Raw genomic sequence first — 24,240 nt, 5'->3', positions numbered from 1 at the left:
AGTGGGCACTCAGGAAACATCTAGACGACTAAGGCATACAATTCAAAGCTCATCTCTAGATTACAGCCATTTGCTCTCACACCCAGACAGGAAACACAAGAGACTTATCCTCTCTTACCCACTGCCTCTCTGGTCCCCCTGGTCCCTGAGAATTTTCTACTTGCAGATACAACCACTACTTGCAAACAGGCTCCTGGCTAGATTTTTCATCTCCACAGAAGGAAAGTGAGATTTTGTCGTTTTTGCTTACCAGATCCTGTCAACAAAAGACCGACACAGAGAACTTTCCCCTGCCATCTCAAGCTTTCTTCATTTTTCTGTCCCATAAAAAACTTCCTAAAAGCAGGAACTTCTGAACTACTGTTCTCCAGCAAGATTTTAGAAGCCAAAGACTTATAGAGGCCTCTGCCTATGCAGCTCCCATTCTGAGTTCCCTGGACTCTCAGCTATGAAAGCCAGATAACACATTCAATGAAATCCAGAGGTCCTGATTTGAAAGCCACTACAGTCTCTAAAAAAAAAAACAAAGGTCTTTCCTTTAAATCTTAAATACTCAACTAAAACTACATTTGCTAAGAGGGTAAGAAACAGTACAAAAAAATAACCTGTGTCATGTGGTAACTCATAGTCCACTGTGCTTCGTAATCAATGTAATCTTAATATATTCATATCAGAACCTCCCATCAACCACTCACCCTAGGGTCCTTAGCTGAACTCTCTCAGATAGGGTCTTGTTATACAGCCCCGAGGCTGGCCTCAAACTGGAGGTCTCCCTGTTTCAGTATCTGAAGAGAATGCTTCTCTGCAGTTACTGTAATGTCAACGTGTGAGACACAGCAGGTACACAAAGGCTGTCAGGTGAAGACTCTGACCCATGCATGGGCTATTTTCTAGCACCTGACGCAGACACACATAAAGGCCACATGGATAGGACCTGAAGGAGCAATGGTTAGGTGCAAGCACAGGGCCCCACAAACCAGGTACCTGTCTGGGACACTGCACGTGCTCGGCTGTGAGGAGGTGAAAGTGGGCGCTGGGGAAGGGCTGTTATTCACATAGGCTGTAGGGGTGTCGGGCCATGGAGAACACTAAGGATAGAAACAGAAATGAGTTAACAGCACGCTTTTTAAATGGGTGGAATCTTTTGTCATCTGGTCTCTAACTGAGCCCATACAAACTCATAATACACAAGATGCCCAGTGCCTATCAAATGTGTCAAATTTACCTTGTGCAGCAAAAGCCACTCATTTAGCTTAAAGATATCCTGAATGATGATAGCAGCAACATTTATAGACATTTGTTTTCTGAAAGCTTACATGCATGCACACGCACACATGCACGCAGACAGACACACACACATACATTTCTAGTATCTCCTGTCAGACGCTCCAGCAAATACATCTCAAGGTTTTAAGGTTTAAAAACAGCAGACAAAGATTCACAAGCAACATCTGACATTACACAGTGATCTGGGTGTGGCTAGGTTCTGTTAACTGCTCCTTAGCCCTGCCAGGGAGCAGCCTCATCAGTACCTACCATGATATAAAATTTACTGAACAGGCTAGCATGCAAACCTATCAATTGTGGGTGTGCTGCCAGGTGTGTGTGTGTGAGTTCCTAAAAAAGATATGGCAGACTGAATATCTCTCAACCTTAAGCAAAATTCAGAAGCACATTATAGTTATAAAACTGAATAAGCCAATGTCCAGCGTATGCTGAGCAGGGCACAGTAATCAAGGAGAAACTTTCCCTTCTGAGCTGCACAAAGGTCCACCTAACAACCAGTAATCTTTCTACAGGTGTTCTTGCCGAGAATGGTAGTTTCAAGGGTTCCCCTTTATAATCAGCCTGCTCCCATCTGAGAGAAGAAAGACATCACATCCAACCTAGCACTGGGGTTTCAAGACTCTGCACAACCAAGCAAATGCCAGTTTTATCTGTTTTGTCCATTTTTATATTTATCAACTATTCATTAAAATTTGCATAATTATTTTAATAAACTTGTCCTAATGAGTTTTTCCTTTTAAAATTACATTTACTTATTTACATACATGTGTGTGTGCGTTTATATACCTGCCATAGCATGCACATGGAGGTCAAGGGACACTCTGGGGAGTCTGTTCTCTCCTTCCACCACTTGAGCTTTGTAGACAAAACTTGGGTTGCTGGCATACACACAGTATTTAATTTCTTACCCAAGTTTAATCTATAGTCATTAAGAAAATCTAAAGATTAAATTTCAAGCCAGGCTTGGCAGCACATGTCTGTAATCAGGCTTGGGAGGTGGAGGCAAGATGATCAGAAGTTTAAGGCCAACCTCAGCTACATGAGACCCTAAATTTAAAATAAGAAAACTTTCTTCCCAGTTCAGAAAAATCTATTTTATCCAAGAATACAATACTTGCAATCCCAAAATTCAGGAGGCCAAGAAAGAAAGACTGCCATTAGTTCAAGGTCAGCCTTGAATTGCAAAGAACTGGAGTTGCTGGGCTGGAGCTGCTTAGGAATAAAGAGCACACACCATTCTTGCAGAGGACCTGAGTTCAGTTCTCAGCACCCACATGGTGACTTACAACCAGCTGTCACTCCAGTTCCAGAGTATCCAGCACCATCTTCAGGCCTCCCAGGCACTGTACACATGTGGTGCACAGACATGCATGCAGGCAAGATGTTCATACATGTAAAATAAAGACATGTAAATCTTTAAAGCAATGGAGGTTATGTAAGGCCTCCAGGCATAAAGGCGATCACAGTAAGGCAGCGTTTAAAAGTGGCAGAGAACAAGGTGGGACCAAGAGAGCTGAGGGGTGAACCTGAGGATGATCCTTGGATGCTGCAGGATACTTCCTCCTAATTAGTAACAGTTCCAATTTTTAATAGTTTGTTTTGTTTTGTTTTCTCAGGAAACAGGGTTTTTCTTTGTAGCCCTGGTGTCCTAGTGCTTGCTCTGTAGACCAGGCTGGCCTTAAACTCACAGAGATAAGTTTTAATTTAATAAATACAAATACTCATCATACCAGGAAATGCTTCCTTTGCTACTGTTCAAATTTACAATGAAATATGTGGATGCCAGTTTGAAGATAATCAAGAGAAAAAAAATCTCCTTTTTCAAATTCTTTGCAAAATGTGAAGCCCACTAATGTGAAGCCTGTAGCTTGCACTGAGTCTCTCCAGACAGAAACCACACGCCTTAGCAGCCACCAAACACAAGCATCAACAGGGAAAGAAAAGAAATCACCAGCTGTCTTCACACCTGCCCAATTATAGAGCCCCCGAAAAAGAGGAAAATCACCACAGATTCTGTTCCCGAGACAACCACCTTCTAAAGCAGAAACTAATGGCCAGTCAACTCCGGTAGTGACCTTACTATAGATGCCATTCCAAGTGAAAATACCTGTTGTTCTAAAAGTAGAGCCTTTGCTTTTTATCTTACTAAGTATCACTCTCTCCTCTGCTTACAGTGTGGAGTGCCTGTGCCTATTACAACACATCTAACCAAGGGAGTGTGGACTTTCATCTTACTACACACAAGGGTTTCTTCCTCTTACACCATCCTCTCCTAATAAAACATATTATAATGCATCCAAACATACACATCTAGATAACTCTTAATATCTAAAGCAATGCCTCTCCAACAAATCTACCTAGGTTATTGCTAGCTCTTTGAGAAAACAGAGCTATTCCCAAACTTGAAGTTGGTGTGGTACAGTGGAGACGGCCCATTTACTCACCATACATTCATCTATTACAAAGTTAGATGCTTTTCTTTTTCTTTTTTTTAAAGATTTATTTATTTATTATATGTAAGTACACTGTAGCTGTCTTCAGACACTCCAGAAGAGGGAGTCAGATCTTGTTACAGATGGTTGTGAGCCACCATGTGGTTGCTGGGATTTGAACTCCTGACCTTCNGAAGAGCAGTCGGGTGCTCTTACCCNCTGAGCCATCTCNCCAGCCCTTTTTTTTTTTTTTTTTTAAAGATTTATTAGTTAGATGCTTTTCTATCACAAGAGGAGTTTTTAATTTGATGTTTTGTTTGCTTTATGGGGCTGAAGGAGAAAATCAGAATCTTGCGCTCGGCAAGCACTGTAGCACTAATGGACACCTGCTGTTGAAAGCAAGTGGAATTAAGAGCAGTGCTGATGTTCCTGAAGCCTCTGTCAATGGTCTGGACCTGTGTGGTTCTGGTTTCAGGGTACTCAGAATGTAGAAGTTTCCCACAGAGATTAAAGAATGAGGACCCACTGTCGGCAGCAAAGCCATGGGAGCTCAGGGGTATGCCAGGGATCAATAGACACAAAAAGGGTTTGTTATGCATCATCTCCTGGGAACCAGTAGAAGTGACAATTCAGCGTGGGACCCTGTCACCCAGCACCTTTTAGATCTTGTCAAGACTTCTGGATATATATCCCTTTAACTGAAAGCCAACTGTTAACTGCCCAAAACTGCAAGGAAGGTACCCCTCACCCCCACCCAGTACCCCACACAGACATTGAAGAGACAAAGTGCTGCAGCTATGATCTTGGTGACAGGGTTCATGATCTGCACCTCACATTTTGAAAGTAGGTTTACAGCTTAAGGTCTAGCCAATACTAGAAGCATCATACCCAAACCCAACACAGCCAGGGCGGCAGGTGAGGCACTTAAGAAGATGTGAAATCCCAGGCATGGACTGCTGATGTTTTGCATATTAGGACTTAAGATGCATTGTAATTTACCACCGACTTCCTCATTTTCAGATTGGCTCTGGGCTACAACACACTAGAACCAACTTTGTTTAAATTAGATAAGTAGTTTGTAACAGGCAAGTTTTAAGGCAAGTGACTTAAGCTCCCATAAGCGCCTCAAGAAGACTCCTAAGAACATTTGTAGGTTTTCATAACAATTGAAGATAATAAAACATAAAACAGCAGGACAGACAATTGGGGAAAGGAGCATTCAGTAGTTCTGACCACCTCTGATTTAAACCAAAACAGCCCAGTTAAAGAAAATATAAAGAACCAGGCATGGTGGCTTACACCTGCAAGCCTAGTACCCGGGAGTCTGAGGCAGGAGGGCTGGCATGAGAGCAACAGGGTAAGTTCCCATGCTGGACTAGTGTATGAAAAAGGATAGGTAGATAGGTAGGTAGGTACATATCTATAGATAAAAAAATGCAGCATATGCTCCCAGTACCCTGGATGCAAGCATGCATAAAGAAGCTTTTAAAATTGTTTTAAATTGGAAATGACATTCCTGTGATAGTGCTCAATTAATCACAAATCAAGATAAAAGAGCAAAAATCTACTTTGGGGACACCGACACCAATACTACAAATAGTGCAGTAATGAACAGAACACAAAATAGTTATTTAAATAAAACCTTAAATATAACTACTCATATTTAATAAGGGTATATAAGATGATTTAAATCTGTAACCAGAACAATCCTCTAGGGACTGCTGGACAGAGTTGTGTTAAAAAGACATGCAATATTTAACCCGACAAAACTCAACCAAAACCCTCACTGGCTGCTTATTTCTGAGGGTCCTGGGGTTAAGTGCAGCAAGGTTACTACTGTAGTCTGAAGAATTACATTACAATGCAGGTGCCAAGAGTAAACACTACACAGTCGGAGAGGTTTTTCTACCAGTGCTGCCAAAGAGGCTTTTAGAAGCACAGACACACACACATCCTTGTCGTGCATGCAGGGAATATAGAATGGAGTACTGCACATGGGAATGCAATCGTTTAACTAGCTACAAAATACATATATAAAAAAGCAAAACTTTCATTAGCTACATAAAAATAGCTCTTTAAAATTAGTTAGGTAAGCTGGGCGGTGGTGGCATACACCTTTAATCCCAGCACTTGGGAGGCAGAGTCAAATAGATCTCTACAGAACAAGTTGTAGGACAGCCAAAGCTACACAGAGAAACTCTGTCTTGAAAAACAAAACAAAAATAAACTAATTAATTAATAAAAATAAAATTAGTCAAATAATTTCAATTATCTTGAAGGAGCCCTGTGTGTGAACGGGGGAGGGGGGAGAGAACAAGGGAACAAGTTGGAAAACATAGCTGAGTGTCCAAAACCACCCAATATGGTCAATATTGTTTATGTTTCCTTTTAAAGTGTTAGATTTAGGAAATTTTCCTCAATGAGGAACAAACAGAAAGCAGAAAGCTAAACAAAAGCAAATTAAATCAAGACACGGACATCAAAAACAATTTCGGCTTTTACTTTTCCATGGAAGTTGATCCTATATCTAACACTGCACAAGGGTTCTTGCACAATGAAAAGAGAAGCAGAAGCCCTTACACTGCCTCGCTTTGCCAGAGAATCACCGTAGTCTGCTGGCAAAGTCCGCTTGCTGGACTTTTTCTGCTCATGTTCAACTGCATCTTCAATTATAGGCTCAAGCCTCATCTGGACAAACACCAAAGATTGGGATCAATGTCTTTTCATTACACAAAGAAAGACCTAAAACCCTGGGTTATGTCTTTGCGTTCAATTAAACAAATGTATGACCAACAGGATTCAAAGTTAAAGAAAATGCAAAACCCCAGCAGTGACAAAAATTGGACATTCTAGGCCCCCACTTAAATCTCTTATCAATTTCAAGGTTTTCAGGTCTGAGACCTCACATTGGGATTTCAGCATCTTCATTCAAGATCCCACCCACACAAACTCATAAAAATCCCCAAACTTAGGAGAAACATGTGCCCACAAAGCCCTCAGAGTATCCTGTCAATCTGCCACCCCAGCCCCCAGTCCCCTTGTTGCCACATGTGTGTGAGGTCCTGCTACCACGCAAACCTCTGCTCCTCTCCAAAGCCAAAGGCTGCCCTGCATTACCTCTGTGAGGATGGTGGTGTCGTACGACGGCTGATACTTTTCTTTTTCATGAGCTGTTCTCTTCTCCATCTTTTCTCGGTCATTTTTTTGTTTCCTGTCTGCACCTTTAGGCTTGAACACAGAGTAGATGAGTTCAATCACCGAGCTGCACACGGCGTTACTCGCAGACCTGAGCATCCCCCCTGTTTACCTTAAAGACTTTGATTTGGCAGCTAGCTGAGTGAAGATGATCTGTGTATTCCCCATTTTCATTCTGCTTAAAGGTGTCAACCTGGATCCTGAAAGGCACTCCTTTTTCACCTCCATGCTTACGTGGGGTGAATTCTGTGCTGATACAATGTACCTATAAAACAGTTCAAGCCGAAATACATTCAAAACACCTTCAGCTGGGGCTCTTTCTATTTTGGGCTCTTTCTATTTTATTCCCTCATGGATGTACAATGAAGATCCCTTAAAACAGACAAAACAGTCTAGTTATCGCATGAATTTCCTGAATTATTCTGGATACAGACTTTCCTTTCAGAATCCCACTATTCTTGGATCCCTTTGATCTAGTGTTTCTCTCAGGGTGGATCTGCTCTAGTGAGGACAGAAGGGCACAGACGCTTCTTTGTACTATAACCTGTCTGCACCCCAACACTCAGAGCCCTAAGGCCTGCTTCACCACAGTTTCTCCCCTGCTGATTCTCTGTATACACCATCTTGTGATTCTTTTCCTGGGCAAGTTTCAGGCCCTTTATCCACCTACACTCTCCAGGGCAACCCTTCGAAGTCCTGTCTAGATCCCAGGGGCAGCATTCATTTTACTCCCCCCCCTGCGGAAAACAATCTCAGGGTACAGCAGCAAAGTTAGCAAGCAGCAAGACCATAGTCACTTCACACTTCACATAGACATGCCCTTGTCCAAAGACAGACAGTGTGAAAGCTCACCTCTGAATTATGGCTGCACAACCTGAGATAAGGCCTGGTACTATACCTCTCATGCACTACAAACTCGTCAAATTGGACAAATACTAATATGACTCATGTCACCATCATTAACAGATGGGTAGCATCTGGGAGACAACTCAAACCCTGAATACTAATGATCCTTAGAGGTGATGTGAACACTTAAGCTGGTCAATAACTCAATGGCTATCTATCTACACAGTAGTTAAAATTCCACCACTTACAAATTTGCACACAGTATATATCACAATTACTTTTGAGTTGTAAATATGTGGTCATGTTAGTTTCAAGGTTATCTTTTAGACACAAGAAGTGTGTGTGGATAAAATACCATGGGTGTGCCTGGTGGTGGTGGCATACGCCTTTAAACACTTGGGAGGCAGAGGCAGGTGGATTTCTAAGTTCAAGGCCAGGCGGATTTCTAAGTTCAAGGCCAGCCTGGTCAACAAAAGTAAGTTCCAGGACAGCCAGGGCTACACAGAGAAACTCTGTCTCGAAAAAACAAACAAACAAACAAAAAACAACAAAAAAAAAACAAACAAACAAAAAAAAGGGTGTGTGTAACACTACGTGTAGCAGGGCCTGGTGTGGTGGTGCACAGCTATACTCCCAACACTAGGAGGAAGAGACAGATGGATCTCTGTGCACTCAGTTGAGACTGGTCTGCATAGCAAGTTCCAGGCTAGCAAGAGCTACACAGTGACACCCTGTTCAGAAAACAATTCAATGATAAAAGTTGAGAAAAAGATGCTAACTGCTCACACCACACCACACGATGGACACACGAGGAGTCCACTCTTGCCTCTTCACTTGTGGAGGCTTTCACACCACACCACACCACACCACACGATGCACACACGAGGAGTCCACTCTCATCTCTTCACTGTGGAGGCTTGCAAGTTTGTTTACAAACATGCTTTAAATGTTAGAAAAAAAACGGAAACTTTTTTCAACAGTATCCTTTTAAATTGCACTTTCTGTTCAAGAGAAATGCGCATCATGAAAAACAGAAATTTCTACTATTATGAATACCAATAATAAAAAATAGAATTTAAAAACCAGGTGTGATGGTACATTATTCTACCTAGCAAATTCCAGGCCATCTAAGTGGAGATAAAAAACCAAAAAATATTCTTTTCACCAAATGTCTACATGACTAATCTACTAAAATTAAACCCATTTTAACTGTGTATATTTAATAAATAAAAAGGCATTACATTATACTTTACAAGTAGGAAATATTTTCATGAGACAGGAATTTAATTAATCTTCTAAATGAGTGGGGCAGACATGAAAAGGCAAACCTGAATGAAGGCAGATGTGCGCTTTGCAGGGTCCCACAGAAATTCAACTGCATTTAACTGGCTTGGATTTGTCCTTGTGTCAATTATTCCCACAGACATTGGAATATCTGTATGTTCAAAAACAAGTTACAAAAAAAAAAAAAAAAAGGATCCATTTTAAGTAATTAAACAATGCACAATTTGAGCCTGGTGTGGTGGCACACTCAAGTAGAGAAGTAGAGTCCCAGCTATTCGGAAGGCTGGGGTACAGGGGATGGCTTGAGACTAGGGGTTCAAGTGCAGCCTGGGCAGCATAGCGAAACCCCATTTCAAAACAAAACAAAACAAAACAAAATCAAACAAACAAACAAACCAAACTTACAACTTACTATATTATGCTCTATGGAAATAATTAATCCATGTTGAACTTCCCTTCAACGTTCTCCGTAGTCAACCTTGTCTTCAATATCAAATCCACCTAACAAGAATCACAGTTTCTCCCACCACGGCTTATATTTCATTTCATTAAAAACATGATGGACGGTGCCAACTGAGGTTTTAGATAGCTTCAAATTTGTACAATTCCTGGTACAAAGCTCCTTCGTTCCTTTAGCATTAAACAATTCTCAAGACACAGATCTAACACCTACTACATCCAAGCAATAAATTTTACATGGTGCCAATTATGTTACTGGACAGCTACAGAGCACCTTCATTTCCACGGTCTTTTGACAGCCACCTGTACCTAAATCGAGAAGCCTGTCTCCTGGACGATTCCACTTCCAGCCTTCAAGCTGCTGATGTTCTGTGTACTGTAGCCGCCTGTCATGGAACACCACCCTTATGATGCTCTGTAAAACAAGGGGGGAAGGTAAGCATTCTAACTGCTCAGCAGCAGCAGCAGCACCACCACCACCACCACTACAACAAGAACATATTAATCAATCATAGGCGAGCATCCAAGCCCAGACTCTGCTTTAAATACTCCTTCTGTTTAGTTGGGAATCATGGCTCTCACACCTTGAGAGGTTGGGGCAAGAGGACTACTTCAAGTTTGAGGCCAGCCTAGGTCACATTTCAAAGCTAACATAGACTATAGTGACATCTTATTTCCAAAATAAGAGAAGAAAAATTCCACCTGTGAACTTTTCTATTTTTGGATACCTGATTTATGACACACATACTTAGTAACTAGGAATTATAACTAAAAATTTGCCCAAATTTAAAATGTGTAATTTTAAGGTAATTCAATATTATAATTCAAAAACTATTGTACACAATCATGAAATTAGTGAGTAGGAATTAGATTTCTATGGGAAAATACCAATTGACTAAAAGAATTATGAAAGATGAAAAAAATATTATAAATATAGATAACCACAGACGCAACAGTAAGCTATTAATACTAGCTGCAGTGATTCATGCCTGCAATTCCAGCAATCTAGAGGCTATCTCAAAAATAACAATTAATGGTTAGGTTTCTTTAAGGACAGGCTAATAAGATGGCTCAGAGGGTAAAGTGCTTGCCAGATAACCTAAGATAGATCTTGGGAACTCACGTAAAGGTGGGGAGAGAGAATTGACTCAATAAAATTTTCTAACTTCCACACATTGTGTCATACAAATACAACTAAATTATACAAACCAATAAAACTACAAAGACGACCATTCTAGCAGGGCATAGTGATGCGGGCCTATAATCCTAACTACTTGAGAGGCTGGAGGAATATCACAAGTATGAGGCTGGCCTAGGCTACAGGAGGAGTGCAAGGCAACTTAACAAGTCCCTGTCTCAAACTTTATACATATGAGAAAGCAGAGCCAGGCATGAGCGTTCCTACCTGTAAGCCCAACACATGCAAGACAAGGAGGATCATGGCAAGTGTGAGGCTTGAGCTACAATGAGTGCCAGGCCACAACAGGCCAACTGAAAAGTCAAAGGGTAGTAATGTTGGGAGTGGCTTGACTGGAAGATACAAAAGAACACTGGAAGAAACTAAATGTTCTGAGGAAAAGGAGACTTCACTTATAGAACCAACACTAGATAAAGGGAACAACTACCAAGCCAAGGCCATGGGGCAGAGACCAGTGCACAGCCATTAAGCCAAGGCCAAGGGAACAGAACCTGGTACACAGGCACGGGTCCTGAAATCCCAACACTTGGGAGGCTGAGGCAGTAGGATCAGGAAACCTAGGTCATAGGTCAGTCTAGGCTATAATCAAGCCATCTGGGCTATATAAGAAGGCCTTATTCCAGACTAGGCTACAAAGTAAGACCTCAACATTCAAAAATTAAAAGCAAGGAGATAGCATATCAAATATGTTCAACACAAACAACTTCCATAATACCTCTGACAACAGCACATGAGTACCATGTGTCTCCAAATTTAAGCTGTGCAGTCAAAGATGACAGGGCCAATAAATAGAATGTAAAAAGATGTGATTTTTCAATAAATTCATTCTATAATCACCTATGTTCTTAATTCTACCTCTCAGGATTTAATTGGGTATATTCTAACACATGCAACAGAAAAAAAAAAAAATCAGACATGTTATCAACTGAATGGTAAGCTGGAAGTAAAACCTCTTAAAAATGACCCTTTCCCTCCAAGTTAATCTGACAGGTATTTTAACTAGCTTGATGAAAGTATTTTCAACATGCCTCACCTATTATCTATTTCTCAATCAGGTAACTGCCTTAAAAAGCTGATTAAACCAGGTGTGGGGATGCACATCTTTAATCCCCACATGGGGGTTGGGGGAAGGCAGGAACATCTCTGAGTTTGAGGCCTGGTCTATAGACTGAGTTCCAGGGTGGCTAGCTTTACAGAGAAGTCTCATCTCAAAAACAAACAAACAAACAAACAAACTTGCCACTTTTCACTGAGAAATCCAATTCTGACATTTGGTGTGCATATCAACATAGTCAATAGTCTTAGATAATGTAACCCAAACCATGAATTAGTGAGCTGTATAAGCCAACGTGCGCACAAGGGGATGAGGGCAAGAGCTGCAGCTCAGCAGTAAGTGCTGACTGCTGAGGAAGGACCTGCTTTTGTGGAAGATCCAAGGTGTGTTTCTGACATTCACATGGAGGCTCAAAACCACCTGTAACTCCAGCTACCAGGACTCTTCTGACAGCTGAGAACTCTTGCAACACACACACACACACACACACACACACACACACACCTTTTAAAAACAGAGCATATAGGTGAAAAGGTGAAACTAAGACTGGGAAGTTATTGGTAACTGTTTACACTGACAAGAGAATCTATTACAAGAACTTAAGATAGACACATGCATATTTCACATGCTACCACGTAGAAAGGTATAGGTGAATTCACAGTACCTCCTCTCTACTTCTAGATATGATTAAAGTCTACAATAGAAAAGGTAAAAGCCAGGCCTGACAGCACAAGCCAGCAACTCTGCTCTTAGAAACCCTGATGCAGGAAGACTTTAAGTTCAAGGCCTGTGTGGTCTACACAGGGAGCTGCAGAAGGCTTATTCACTAACAAGATAAAGAGTCCAATGCAGTTGCTCACTGATAGAGTGCTTGTCTGGCATGCATGGGACCCATGAGTCAGTCCTCAGTACTAAGAAGAAAACCAAAAAACCAATCAAAAAAGTTTTTAAGATATTCTAACAATTTTGGGACTTGGAGATAAAGTATGCATGAAACTGTAGGTTTAACCCCCAGCACCTCCACACACTCAGCATGGTAGTATTCACCTATCATCCCAGCATTCACAGGTGGAGGCAGAAAATCCAAAAACTCAAGGCAAACTTCAGCCTACATGATGAAACTGAGACCAGCCTGGACTACATGAGCTCCTGTCCCAAAACACACATGTACCACTTTTGGATCCAGTTTTAAAGGTCTCAACACAGGACAGAGAAAATACTAATCAATTTTATTACAGAACCCATCATAACATTTCAGCCTTTTATACTTGTACATTTTTAGTAAAAACAGCATGCTTCAGTTGTCAAATTTAACTTTCACAATGACAAAAAAACAAACACAGTCATATCTCCTCTAAAAAATGATTACTGGGGGTAGTGGCACACATTATTTGGCCTGTGTGAGATCCCTGGTATGGCAACACATGTCAGGAGAACTGAGCTCTGTCTGCAACTTCCTGCTGACAGTGCAAGTATACCTTTCCAATAAGCTTATTACAGACCTTACTGCCTCTAGTGCAGTGGTTTGTATAAAATGCCCTGTGCTCAGGCAGACAGAAGCTAGGACTCACCCTGCATGCCCCATGGGCAATTCTGTGTAAGTATGTGTATGTATGAGGACTGCCTGAGCAGCAATCCTCAAGGCTGAGTAGACAGGGGCTATGTCCGGTCTATGCAGGATGAAGGACATCCTCATTTAGATATGTTAGTAGATAAACTCAAGTTCCAAGTTATATTACAGAAAAATTCAAACAGCAAAATAAAAGGATCTTTAGAAAGTTTTAAATTAATATATTTTCAAATTAGAGCTTTGGGCTGGTCAGACGGCTCAGCTGGTAAAGGTGTTTGCAGAACAAGCCTGATAAGCCAGGTTCAAGCCCCAGAATGCAATAGAATGGAAGACAAACTTACAAGTTAACCTCTGGCCTCCACACATGACATTGCATCACTGTACACGTGTGTGTGTGTGTGTGTGCGCGCTCTCTCCCTCCCTCCTTCCCTCTCTTCCTCCCTAATAATAAAGAAGTAAAATTTAAAGAGTCTGGGATTAGCAGTGGTGATGGGTTCTGCTCTGCATACCTAAGCTAACTTCTCTACTGCTTTCTGGTCCCCAACAACTGTAATTTCCACTTCACACATAAAAATACAGCTTAAAAAGCCCCAAAATAGTCATTTTTCCAAAGAGATATTTGATTTTTTTTTTAAATAAAAAAGCTCATAGCAATGGCTCAGAGGATAAGGTACAAGTTCCAGAACACACGTGGTAGAAGCAGACAGCTGTTCCCTCGGGCCTCCAATGGCGTGCTGTGGCAGTGGCACGTGCACAAGATAAACATGCATTTTAAAAAGAACCCAAGAAATCTCTTGCATGAAAATAGCCACTTTATTCAAACACCACAGTATCTATTACAAATTAAAACAGACTGTCCTTACCTTTACCAACTTCCCACTGATCTCAGGCATATCTCCCATTTTGCGATTATCCAGCATCCGAATTTCATAAGACTGGCCTAATTTAAAAAAATGATGTATCAAAACCAATCCATGTAAAGAACACTGCTCCCCTCTACAGAATTCAACAAATTCCCTCAAAATACACAGCCACGTGACATTCACTTGTCAGTGTGCCCGAGAAGCAAATTCAAGTTGATCTTTCTCTTAATATCACAGCAATACGTTCTAGTTACCAGTGGGGTCATCTCTCAGTCCACTTTCACCTGTGTTCTACTCAACTTCTACCTGAGCTCAAGTTTCTGCTTTTCCAAAGTATTAATTTATACCATAAAAGTTACTTTTTAAGTTATAATTTATGGGATTTTTAATATGGTCAGAGCTGCACAGCTCTCACTCCTTCCAATTTTCAAGCATTTTCATTATCTTACACATAAACCCACACCCAGTAGGATCACCTCCTATGCTCCCTCTCTATCCCCTAACAATCCCCTAGACAAGCACTAATCCACTTTCTATTTCTTAGGGACTCGACTACTAGAGACATTTATGTAAAAAAACATAATATGTGAGGTTTTGGAGATTGGGTACTTTCATTTAAATGTAACATTTTTCTATTTTATTGCCAGAAAATATTCTATTGCATACATAGACCAAATTGTGTTCATCCACTCATCAAGTGATGTATATTTTGTGTTGTTTCCAATCTAGGGGTGACAACAGATGGTACTACAAATATGGACAAACCATTTTTTGTATAGACCAAGACCAATTTTAATTTTAATCTGGAAGCTTCTCTCTGTGTTATTGAATACAAGCCACATTTGCCCACTGCTTAATTTGTACAGACAACACACACACACACACACACATACACACACACACACACTTTCTACACACTGGTCTAATTTAGAAAATTAGGAATAAGGTGCTGCAAAAAAAATTAACCCTGAGGAGCTAGAGACATAGCTCAGTGTTACAAAGCACTTATTGCTTTTCCAAAGGACATGAGTTTGATGTCCTGTCCCTAAATCAGGTGCTTATAACCTCCCACAATGCTAGCTCAAGGGGCAACAGCACTCACATCCACGCTGTCCACCCCAACAAAGAAACACACATATCCATTAAATGTACCCAAAATTAAAGAGAAAGACTACTTCTGGGTTGTCACTAACAGAAACAACAATGTCATTTGGTATACACTGATGACTGTTGCCTAGTACTTGCTGAACTGGAGACTTAGCTACCAACACCCTATTCATCCTGTGAGCCCATAAAAAAATGCAAAGGAGTTTCTCGATCAGCAGTTCTAAGCCTATGGGTTGAAACCCCCAGAGGGGTCTCATATCAGATATTTACATTACGATTTATAACAGTGTCAAATTGACAGAGATTACAGTTATCAGCAAAAGGTTATCAAAACATCGTCAAATTACTTGAATACTGGTAGAAACAAAAACCAGCTAGGCATAATACATTAATAAGAAATATTCTTAAATTTGTCCATCATATTGAAAGAATAATAAAGGCATTTATGACAGAAGAAGCTTTAGAACTTTAGACTATGGCATAGTCTGCAATGTAACAATGAATCTTAATTTTAAAAACTAAACTTTTTTTAAAAAGCATGGATGCAGTTTTGAAAAATATAGCAGTATACACTTAAAGTTATACCAAATCTCACAAGAACTTTGTCTTAGTTATCCAACTAATCAAAATGTGTAAGTAAAAGTCAACACTCTAGTGGATGAAGAAAGACTGAGAACTTCAGGCCAGCCTAAGATATATAGTGAAACACTTGTCTTGAAAAAGTCAAGTGGGGGAGAGGGGGCTGGAGAGATGGCTCAGTGGGTTAAGAGCACTGATTGCTCTTCCAGAGGTCCTGAGTTCAATTCCCAGCAACCACATGGTGGCTCACAACCATCCGTAACAAAATCTGATGCCCTCTTCTGGAGTGTCTGAAGACAGCTACAGTGTACTTACATGTAATAAATAAATAAATCTTTAAAAAAAAAAAGAAAGAAAAAGTCAAGTGGGGAGCTAAAGAGATGGCTCAGTGGTTAAGAGCACTGACTGCTCTTTCAGGGGTCCTGAGTTCAATTCCCAGCAACCACATGGTGGCTCACAACCATCTGTAATGAGATCTGATGCTCTCTTCTGGTGTATCTGAAGACAGCTACAGCATACTTACATATAATAAAAAAATCTTTAAAAAAAATAAAAGGTCAAGTGGACAGGGAATGACTTCATACAGTGGTAAACTGCAAATATTCCTCTAGAAAGCAGCCTCTAAATACAAGAGAAGGACTTGTATTTTAACTCGTATTTTTGTCAAAGGGCTGTTTGTTTAATACTCAAGAGTGCTCACAAAGCTGAGTGTGGTGGCGCACGCCTTTAATCCCAGCACTACGGAGGCAGAGGCAGGTGGATTTCTGAGTTCGAGGCCAGACAGGTCTACAGAATTAGTTCCAGGACAGCCAGGGCTACACAGAGAAACCCTGTCTTGGGAAGGTGGTAGTGGTGGGTGGGGAGGTGGTGCTAACTTAAGACCTGAAGGAGAAAGTCAGCCTCCATGAAATAAAAACAGACCACTGTTCACCTCAGTTTGAATTGGCAAGGCTACAAGACATATTTCCATTTGCTATAGCAGAGTTTACAAGTGCGGTCTCTCCCTGGAGACACTGTTTTCTGGTTTCAGATGTAAACTTCAAGAGGAGAGCTGAGAACTGCTCCAGAGTACTGATCAGGAACAGCTGCCAGCTCCAGATGTGGTGAAGACAGCAAGGAGCAGACCCACAGGGGATCAATCCTTGAAAGGATTGGGCTGGAGAGATGGCTCAGTGGTTAAGAGCATTGACTGCTCTTCCAAAGGTCTTGAGTTCAAATCCCAGCAACCACATGGTGGCTCACCACTATCCATAATGAGATCTGACTTCCTCTTCTGGAGAGTCTGAAGACAGCTATAGTGTACTCACATATAATAAATAAATAAAATCTAAAAAAAAAAAAAGAAAGACTTGAAAGAATTAAGTCAGAGACCACAGGGCATTCATATTGATAAGCTAATTAAAAACGACAGGAAGAGATTGGGCTGGACAGGCTAACAGAAGGCTTTTCCGGCTACAGTTGTTAGGTGAGGCCACTTGAACAGTTACTGGAGGAGCAAACATAACAGAGGGCTTAACCTCTGGAGTCACCCAAGGAAAGCAGTGAGTGAGAGGCCAAGAAGCAGCGCTCATTTCGTTCAGACAAAGGGAAACTTATCCCATTGGGATTACTTCATGATCCTCAGAAACGTGAAATCCACATGACTGACAGAATAAGAGCAGGGGGAGCCCTGGCACCACAGCTTTCTTTGCTTGGTGTTTCGTGGTCCACCTAAGGAACTATGAAGCCATGACAGCTGAATGCCTTCCCACAGACAGATCAAGAGTTGCTGTTCTTGGAAAAAAACTCCATTTATTCTCCCAAACCAGTAGTGGGCTTTTAAAGGGTTGGTGGACTGGACATGGTACTATGTGCCTGTAATTCCAGGCTGAGGCAGGAGTTCTAGCCCAGCCTATTTTAAATTCCAAGGGAGGGAATGTACTTCATCCCACCAATCACTTCTCATATGCTGGGATTAAAGGCATGTGCTGCCCAGCATGGCTGAGTATTAGGTGTTTTTAAGGCATGTGGGAGGCAGAGGCAGGAGATCTCTGAATTTGAGGCCAGCCTGGTCTACACAGTGAGTTCCAAGACAGTCAGAACCATACAACTGAGGCCTTACCTCATGGAAGTAGGAGTGGGAGTGGGGGTGGAGGTGGGGAGGGACAGCAAGTGTTCTTAATTGCTAAGCTACCTAAGTTCCAGCCTCTTATTTCTATAGCACTGACTTTTTTTTTTTTTTGGTTTTTTGAGACAAGGTTTCTCTGTATAGCCCTGGCTGTCCTGGAACTCACTCTGTAGACCAGGCTGGCCTCGAACTCAGAAATCCACCTGCCTCTGCCTCTGCCTCCCGAGTGCTGGGATTAAAGGCGTGTGCCACCACGCCGGGCTGCAGCACTGACTTTTAATAACAAGAAGCAAAACTAGATAAAAGAAAATCTACTATACTAAGAGTAATTTAAAATTTCATTTTCTCTAAAGTGTACAGTATTTTAATAGAAATGTAAGACAACAAATGAGCATTAGATCCTAGAGCATAAGACCTATTTGCAAAGTAGTTAATCTTGATTAATTACCATTCAGAGCAGAATGGAATAAAATTTGATTCTAAATGAACAATATTTTGAGAGAAACTAGGAGAAAAGTTTTTTGCTTGCAGATTGAGGTGACACCCCAGTGGCTACAAAGAGATAATCCACAGCACAGTAAGGCAGAGCAGGTCTCACACACATCCCTTTCCAAATACTTAGCCCCTGGCAAAGAGTAATCTACTTAAGTCAGACTGCTCAAAAGAGAACCAGTTACTCCAGATTGGACTAGTTTTTACTCTACGTGAAAGTCAGGGACCTAACTCTGCATACAATTGGCTATTCAGACATAACACAGTTGCAGATTTTAAACTGTATACTCCTATAGTTTGAAAAGAACACCTCTCCCACCCAGTTAAGAATTTTTCTTCCAACTTCTGCTACCTAAATTACCTACAGTTTCCTCTTTCTTGTTTTCTTCTGTTACCCAATGCTGCAGTCCTAATGAATATCTCTAAGAGGCAGGGGAAAAGTGAGCCTAAAGGAAGTTACTAGCAGATAGCAAATAACAAAGCATTAGCTCTGGAATGCCTGCCAACTCTGCTCTGAACCCTACCCTTCAACAGGTGGTACTGGAGGGCTAAGGAATAAAGCTGAGCCATTAAGCACCTGCTCTGCATGAGGCCAGTGTCTGATCCCCAGCAGAGAGTCAGACAGACAAACGGAAGTCAAGGAAAATGTGCTTATTTTCCCAAATATTCAATGTAATAATAATTATTATTATTAATAATAATGAAATAATAGCGAACTCTGAGCGGCATGGTGGCACAGTTTTAATCCCAGCAACTGAGGCAGAGGCAGGCACATCTCTGTGGGTTTAAGATTGGCTGGGTCTACACAGCCAGTTCCAAGGATAGTTGGGGATACAGTGTGGTGGTTTGAATACAAATGGCCCCGTAGACTCATGTGTCTGAATGTTTGGCCCGTAGGTTAGGAGATGTGTTCTTAATGAAGGAGATGTGGCTTTGCTGGAGGAAGTATGTCATAGGAGAGGCAGGCACTGGGGTTCCATAGGCTCAAGCTAGGCCTAGTGTGGCAGTCTCCTTCTGCTGCCTGTGGATCAAAATGCAGACTTCTTATCTCCTGCTCCAGCATCATGTCTGCCTTTATTCTGCCATGTTTCCCATCATCACAATAATGCATTAAACTTCTGAAACTGTAAGGCAGCCCCAATTAAATGTTTTCCTTTGTAAGAGTTATCATGAGAGGTCTGGAGAGATAGCTTAGCGGTTAAGAGGACTGTTTGCTCTTCCAGAGGTCCTGAGTTCAATTCCCAGCAACCACATGGTGGCTCATAACATCTATAAGACCTGATGCCCTCTTTTGGGCCAGTAGTATACATGCAGGCAGAATGCTGTATACATAATAAATAAATAAACCTTTAAAAAAAAAAGAGTTGTCATGATCGTGGTGTCTTTTCATGCCAATTGAAAACCTAAGACATACAGTGAAACATTATTTCAAAAGCGGATGGGGACAGGGACTAGGGGTGTGTGGGGATGCAATGTGGTCCCCAAGGCAGAAGCAACCTTACCTAAACTTAACCTTTAACCTCAGTACTTAGCAAGTAGACCTCTGTGAGCTCCAGGTCAGCCAGAGATCTTGTCTTAAAAGAGAAGAGAGGTAAGAGGGGAGGAGAGAGGAGAAAGAAAAGGGCAAAGTTCATGGGTCCTGCCCCAAACCTACTAGGAACTAGGACTTCACTCTCAGCCTCCGCAACTCTGGAAGACTGCTCTGTGTGGAAGCCAAGCACCTGGCTGGACAGGTCTACAAATGCATTCAGAACTTCCCCTTGGAACAAGGTCCTGTTCCAGAAAAGCTCTCAGTGGGTCTGCTATGAGGTCAGCACTTGCCTTAGCCACCTAGGGCCCTGGGTTGGATCCTAAGCTCCTCAATAACAAACAAAATACCTCTTACTAAAGTAGCTGAGAATTAGCCACGTCTTTCATGCCTAATCAACTCTCTCTACAGTCAGCCAGCAGAATAAAAAAGATTAAAATGAATATCCTTGCCCCGTGCAGTTACTTCTGAAAAATTTAAGTCCTAAACAAATTACTAAATAAAATCATTTGATAGTTAAATCTCTGATAAATAACTCCAAATAACTTCTATATATTAAAAGCAAAGTGAGGCAACCACACAAGCCTCAGACAGCACTACTGTCTTAAGATAAAGAAAGCCTCAGTATTCTAAGTTCCTTATTAAGAGAAATCATAAGTCATTCTCCACTTTTTTGTTTTAGAGACAGGGTCTCACTCTGTAGCTCTGGAACTCACTGTGTAGATCAGCGTGATCTCAGACTCAAGAGATCTGCCTGCCTCTGCCTTCTAAGAGCAAGACTTAAAATCATGAGCTAAAGGCCCAGGTCGCTTCCACATTTGGTAATATCAATCATAAGTATAAAGCCTAAAACCTATTGTTCAATGAATAAAGAGTCCATTTAATGACAGGAAAAGAACTACAAACTACATAAAAAGGCTGTTCATGGATAACACTGTTGGCACAAAGAAAACGTCCTACAGTGTTTGCTAAGCTTGGACAATTTAAGAACCTCATTTTTAATTATCAATAGCACTGTAGATTACAGTCTCAAAACATTTCTTTAAGATTTTTGTTGAGTTTTACATGTCAATATATGGCGAACCATACTAACCTTGGTTCAAGTAAGTAAGTGTCTCGTCGTGCAGCTTAACGGCTGGCGAAGTTGCAGCACACATTACGTATTGGAAGGGGGGATGCTTGGCCTCATCTTCCAATGAAAGACTGGAATCTTCTTGCTTGAAAATAGGCAATGCCAACACATCACTGAAAAACAGAACATTAAAACGAAACTTTCTTTGTGTTTTAGATATTTGACACATATAAGCATAATTCAGGGTTATTATTACCAGGCATCCAATGTTCAAGATGGGACCTAAAACTCTGCATGTGCTAGAAAGTCAATTATTACATTTAAAATTTAATATAAGAAATATTTTATAGAACAAAATAACTATTGATGCTAATCTGGTTCATCTAAAAGATACTCTAAGTCCTCCATCTCACTAATGAGAGCACCTGAAAAGCAGCATGGTAAAGCAGGAGCCGCAGTGTGACTTAGTGGGGAGCACCTGCCCACCCCAACACTGCCACAAACATCATCAACAACAACAAAAACCATCGGGAAAGTTTTTTCTTTTAAAAGTCTTTAAACTGGTCAAGCATAGTGGTACAGATCTTTAATCCCAACCCCAGGAGGCAGAGGCAAGTGGATCTCTGAGTTCAAGGCCAGCCTGGTCAATGTAACAAGTTCCAGACTTGGAAGAGCTACACACTAAGACCCTCTCAAAAGAAATTAATAAAAATAAAAGAATAAACTCTGGCTAGGGATATAGCTTAGTTGGTAGAGTTTGAGCTGCATGAGACCGTGTTCCAATCAAATAAAAAACAAAGCAAAACTCTGCAGATTACCTCTCTTTAAAAAAGAAAAAGTAAATCCAGAGTGCGTAGCTACCTGTTTTAAAAGTTGGCAACTAAGACTGCTGCCAAAAGATAGTCACACAGCATGATGGATCCACAAACCAAATAAAATGCTGCTCCACCAATGCTCCCCACGGAGGCCGGCTACAGCTGAGAATCTTGCGTAGTCCAAGACAATGACTCACAAAGCAAACCGACAGTTCAAATAGCAGCTACTTTTCTACCAGGGGTGATCTGCATCCAGGGGTCTCCTGGGACTGTCTATACCTGTCAGCCTTGTGGTTGAACATGGCTAGCTGGCTCTGCTGGTGTTTAGCAGCTTCACTGAATATCAACAGGCATCATTTAACAGGGTATGATTCCATTATTTTTGGCATACTGATAACAGTCATGGAACAAATACTAGTGTCTAATTCCAGAACATTTTCCTCAGGAAGAAATCTCTTTATTATTGTAATATCAACTCTTGGGAGAATCAACAGTTTGATGCCAGCCTAGATTATACAGTGAGATTTTCTAAAATAAAACAAAAAAACCCCAAAACAGCTAGCCATGGTGGCACATGCCTTTAATCTCAGCACTTGTGAGACAGATGCAGGTGGATCTCTGTGAGTCAGCCTAGTCTACAAAGCAAGTTTCAGGACAGCCAGGGCTGTTACACAGAGAAACCCTGTCTCAAAAAACCAACCCAAACCAACCCAACCCAACTCAAACCAATCCAACAACCAACCAACCTACCTACCTACCAACCTTTAACCAAACAACCAACATGAGGGCTAAGAATGTAGCTGAGTTGATAAAATGCTTAACTATCTCAAATGAAGCCCTGGGTTTGATCCCTGGCACCATTCAAAGCAGACATGGTGGCTCTGCTTGTAATCCCAGAAGTTCAAGGTCAGCCTTACTACAGAGCCAGTTTGAGCTACAAGAGACCCTGCCTCAAAGGGGTAAAAACAGATACCCCAATATTCAACTGCAGTGACTCATTCTCCTGCCTGCTCTGCTACCCCATCATGGCCTCTACTAATTTGCTGATTCTAAACAGTTAATGCAAATGAAGTATAAGTTATATATTGTCTCCTGTGATGGGCCTGTTGCACTTGGCATCTTGTAAGGTCTACCTGTGGTTCAGCATAAATCACAACTTCTCTCCCTAGTACAACCTTATTACATTATATGGACACAACACATTCTGCATCTGTTCTGAGGACATGAGGCTTCTCCTCATGAATAGTGCTGGGAACCTGCTTATGTTTCTGTGTAGATAGGACTCAGCTCCCTAAGTATGAACCTCAGCAGAGCCCTGGACCATATGGCCCAACAGCTTTCCACAGCAGCTATAACACATGCCCATATTAATATAGGGAGGATTTTTAAAAATCGACTTATTTTTATGTTATGTGTATGAGTACTTTGCCTGTATGTGTGTTTGTGTACCACCTGCATGTTTGGTGCCCATGGAAGCCAGAAGAGGGCATTAGGTCCCCTGGAACCAGAGTTGTGGGTCACTATGTGCGTCGTGAGGGTACTGGGAACAGAATCCCTGTATCCTCTGTAAGAGCAGTAAGTGCTCTCTCTCTCTCCAGCTTCCTTGTGGTGTTTGTCTGACCCAGGTTTTCATTTAGCTCAGGCCAGCTGCAAAGTCACTATGTAGTCATGGAATTACCATGAACGCTTGATTCTCCTCCTACCTCTAACCTCACAAGTTCTGGGATTACAGGCACAGCCCATCATGACTTATGATACTAAATGTTTCTTAAACTTGACTTGATTAAAAATAAGATATCAGGCATGGTGGCACACACTTTTAATCTAAGCACTTCACAGGCTAAGGCAGACAGACCCATCCCTGTGAGTTCCAGGCCGGCTTGGTCTACATAGTTCCAGGCCAGCCAGGCTATAATAAGACCTTGTCTCAAAAAAAAAGGAGGGGGGGGGCTGTGGCTCAATGGTAGAACACTAGCCTAGCATGTGTAAGGCCCTAGGTTCAATCCCTGGTTTAAAAAAGAGGTGGGGTGGGGATAGAGAGCAAAGAGGAAATGCTAGTGTAGTTATCCAGCACTGAGGCATGATCTCCAAGTCTGAGGATGGTCTGCACAGGGAGACAACTTATCCCAAGAGAGATCAAAGCGGTTGGAGACATGCTCATGGTTTAGGACTTCTTGCTCTTATGTAGGCCTTGGGTTTGGTTCCCAGTATCCACATAGCAGCTGATTGCTGTTTATAACTCGTTGACTCTTTTTACACACACACACACACACACACACACACACACACACACGGTGGCGGGGGTGGGGGGCAGAGGCAGGGGAGAGATAATAAAAATGTCTTTTAAAATTA

General features: G+C 41.5%; 2 protein-coding genes across 5 annotated transcripts in view; one reads left to right on the top strand and one right to left on the bottom strand.

The window, feature by feature from the left end:
• Fbxl2 (F-box and leucine rich repeat protein 2) overlaps positions 1-1,951 on the top strand; it is a 40,004-nt gene extending 38,053 nt beyond the window's left edge. Inside the window, exon 14 of the transcript XR_003837565.1 lies at positions 1,800-1,951. The gene's annotated coding sequence lies outside the window, so the exon portion shown is untranslated. The remainder of the gene's footprint in view (positions 1-1,799) is intronic.
• The window catches only part of Ubp1 (upstream binding protein 1), a 46,822-nt gene that overhangs the window by 11,465 nt on the left and 11,117 nt on the right, over positions 1-24,240 (bottom strand). For 2 of the 4 annotated variants that reach the window (XM_021172131.1, XM_029481417.1), the window contains 8 exons: positions 21,095-21,246; positions 14,189-14,265; positions 9,813-9,918; positions 9,089-9,195; positions 7,027-7,179; positions 6,837-6,947; positions 6,300-6,407; positions 985-1,088 (listed from right to left, as the gene is read on the bottom strand). In XM_021172131.1, coding sequence (XP_021027790.1) covers positions 985-1,088; positions 6,300-6,407; positions 6,837-6,947; positions 7,027-7,179; positions 9,089-9,195; positions 9,813-9,918; positions 14,189-14,265; positions 21,095-21,246 — 918 coding nt within the window. The remainder of the gene's footprint in view (positions 1-984; positions 1,089-6,299; positions 6,408-6,836; positions 6,948-7,026; positions 7,180-9,088; positions 9,196-9,812; positions 9,919-14,188; positions 14,266-21,094; positions 21,247-24,240) is intronic. The other 2 variants (XM_029481416.1, XM_021172132.2) reach the window with 1 other exon arrangement.

The sequence above is a fragment of the Mus caroli genome, chromosome 9 (assembly GCF_900094665.2).
Source record: "Mus caroli chromosome 9, CAROLI_EIJ_v1.1, whole genome shotgun sequence".
In the NCBI taxonomy this organism is placed as follows: domain Eukaryota; kingdom Metazoa; phylum Chordata; class Mammalia; order Rodentia; family Muridae; genus Mus; species Mus caroli.
The sequence above is the reverse complement of the archived record's forward strand: the minus strand, read 5'-3'. Positions and strand labels throughout refer to the sequence as shown.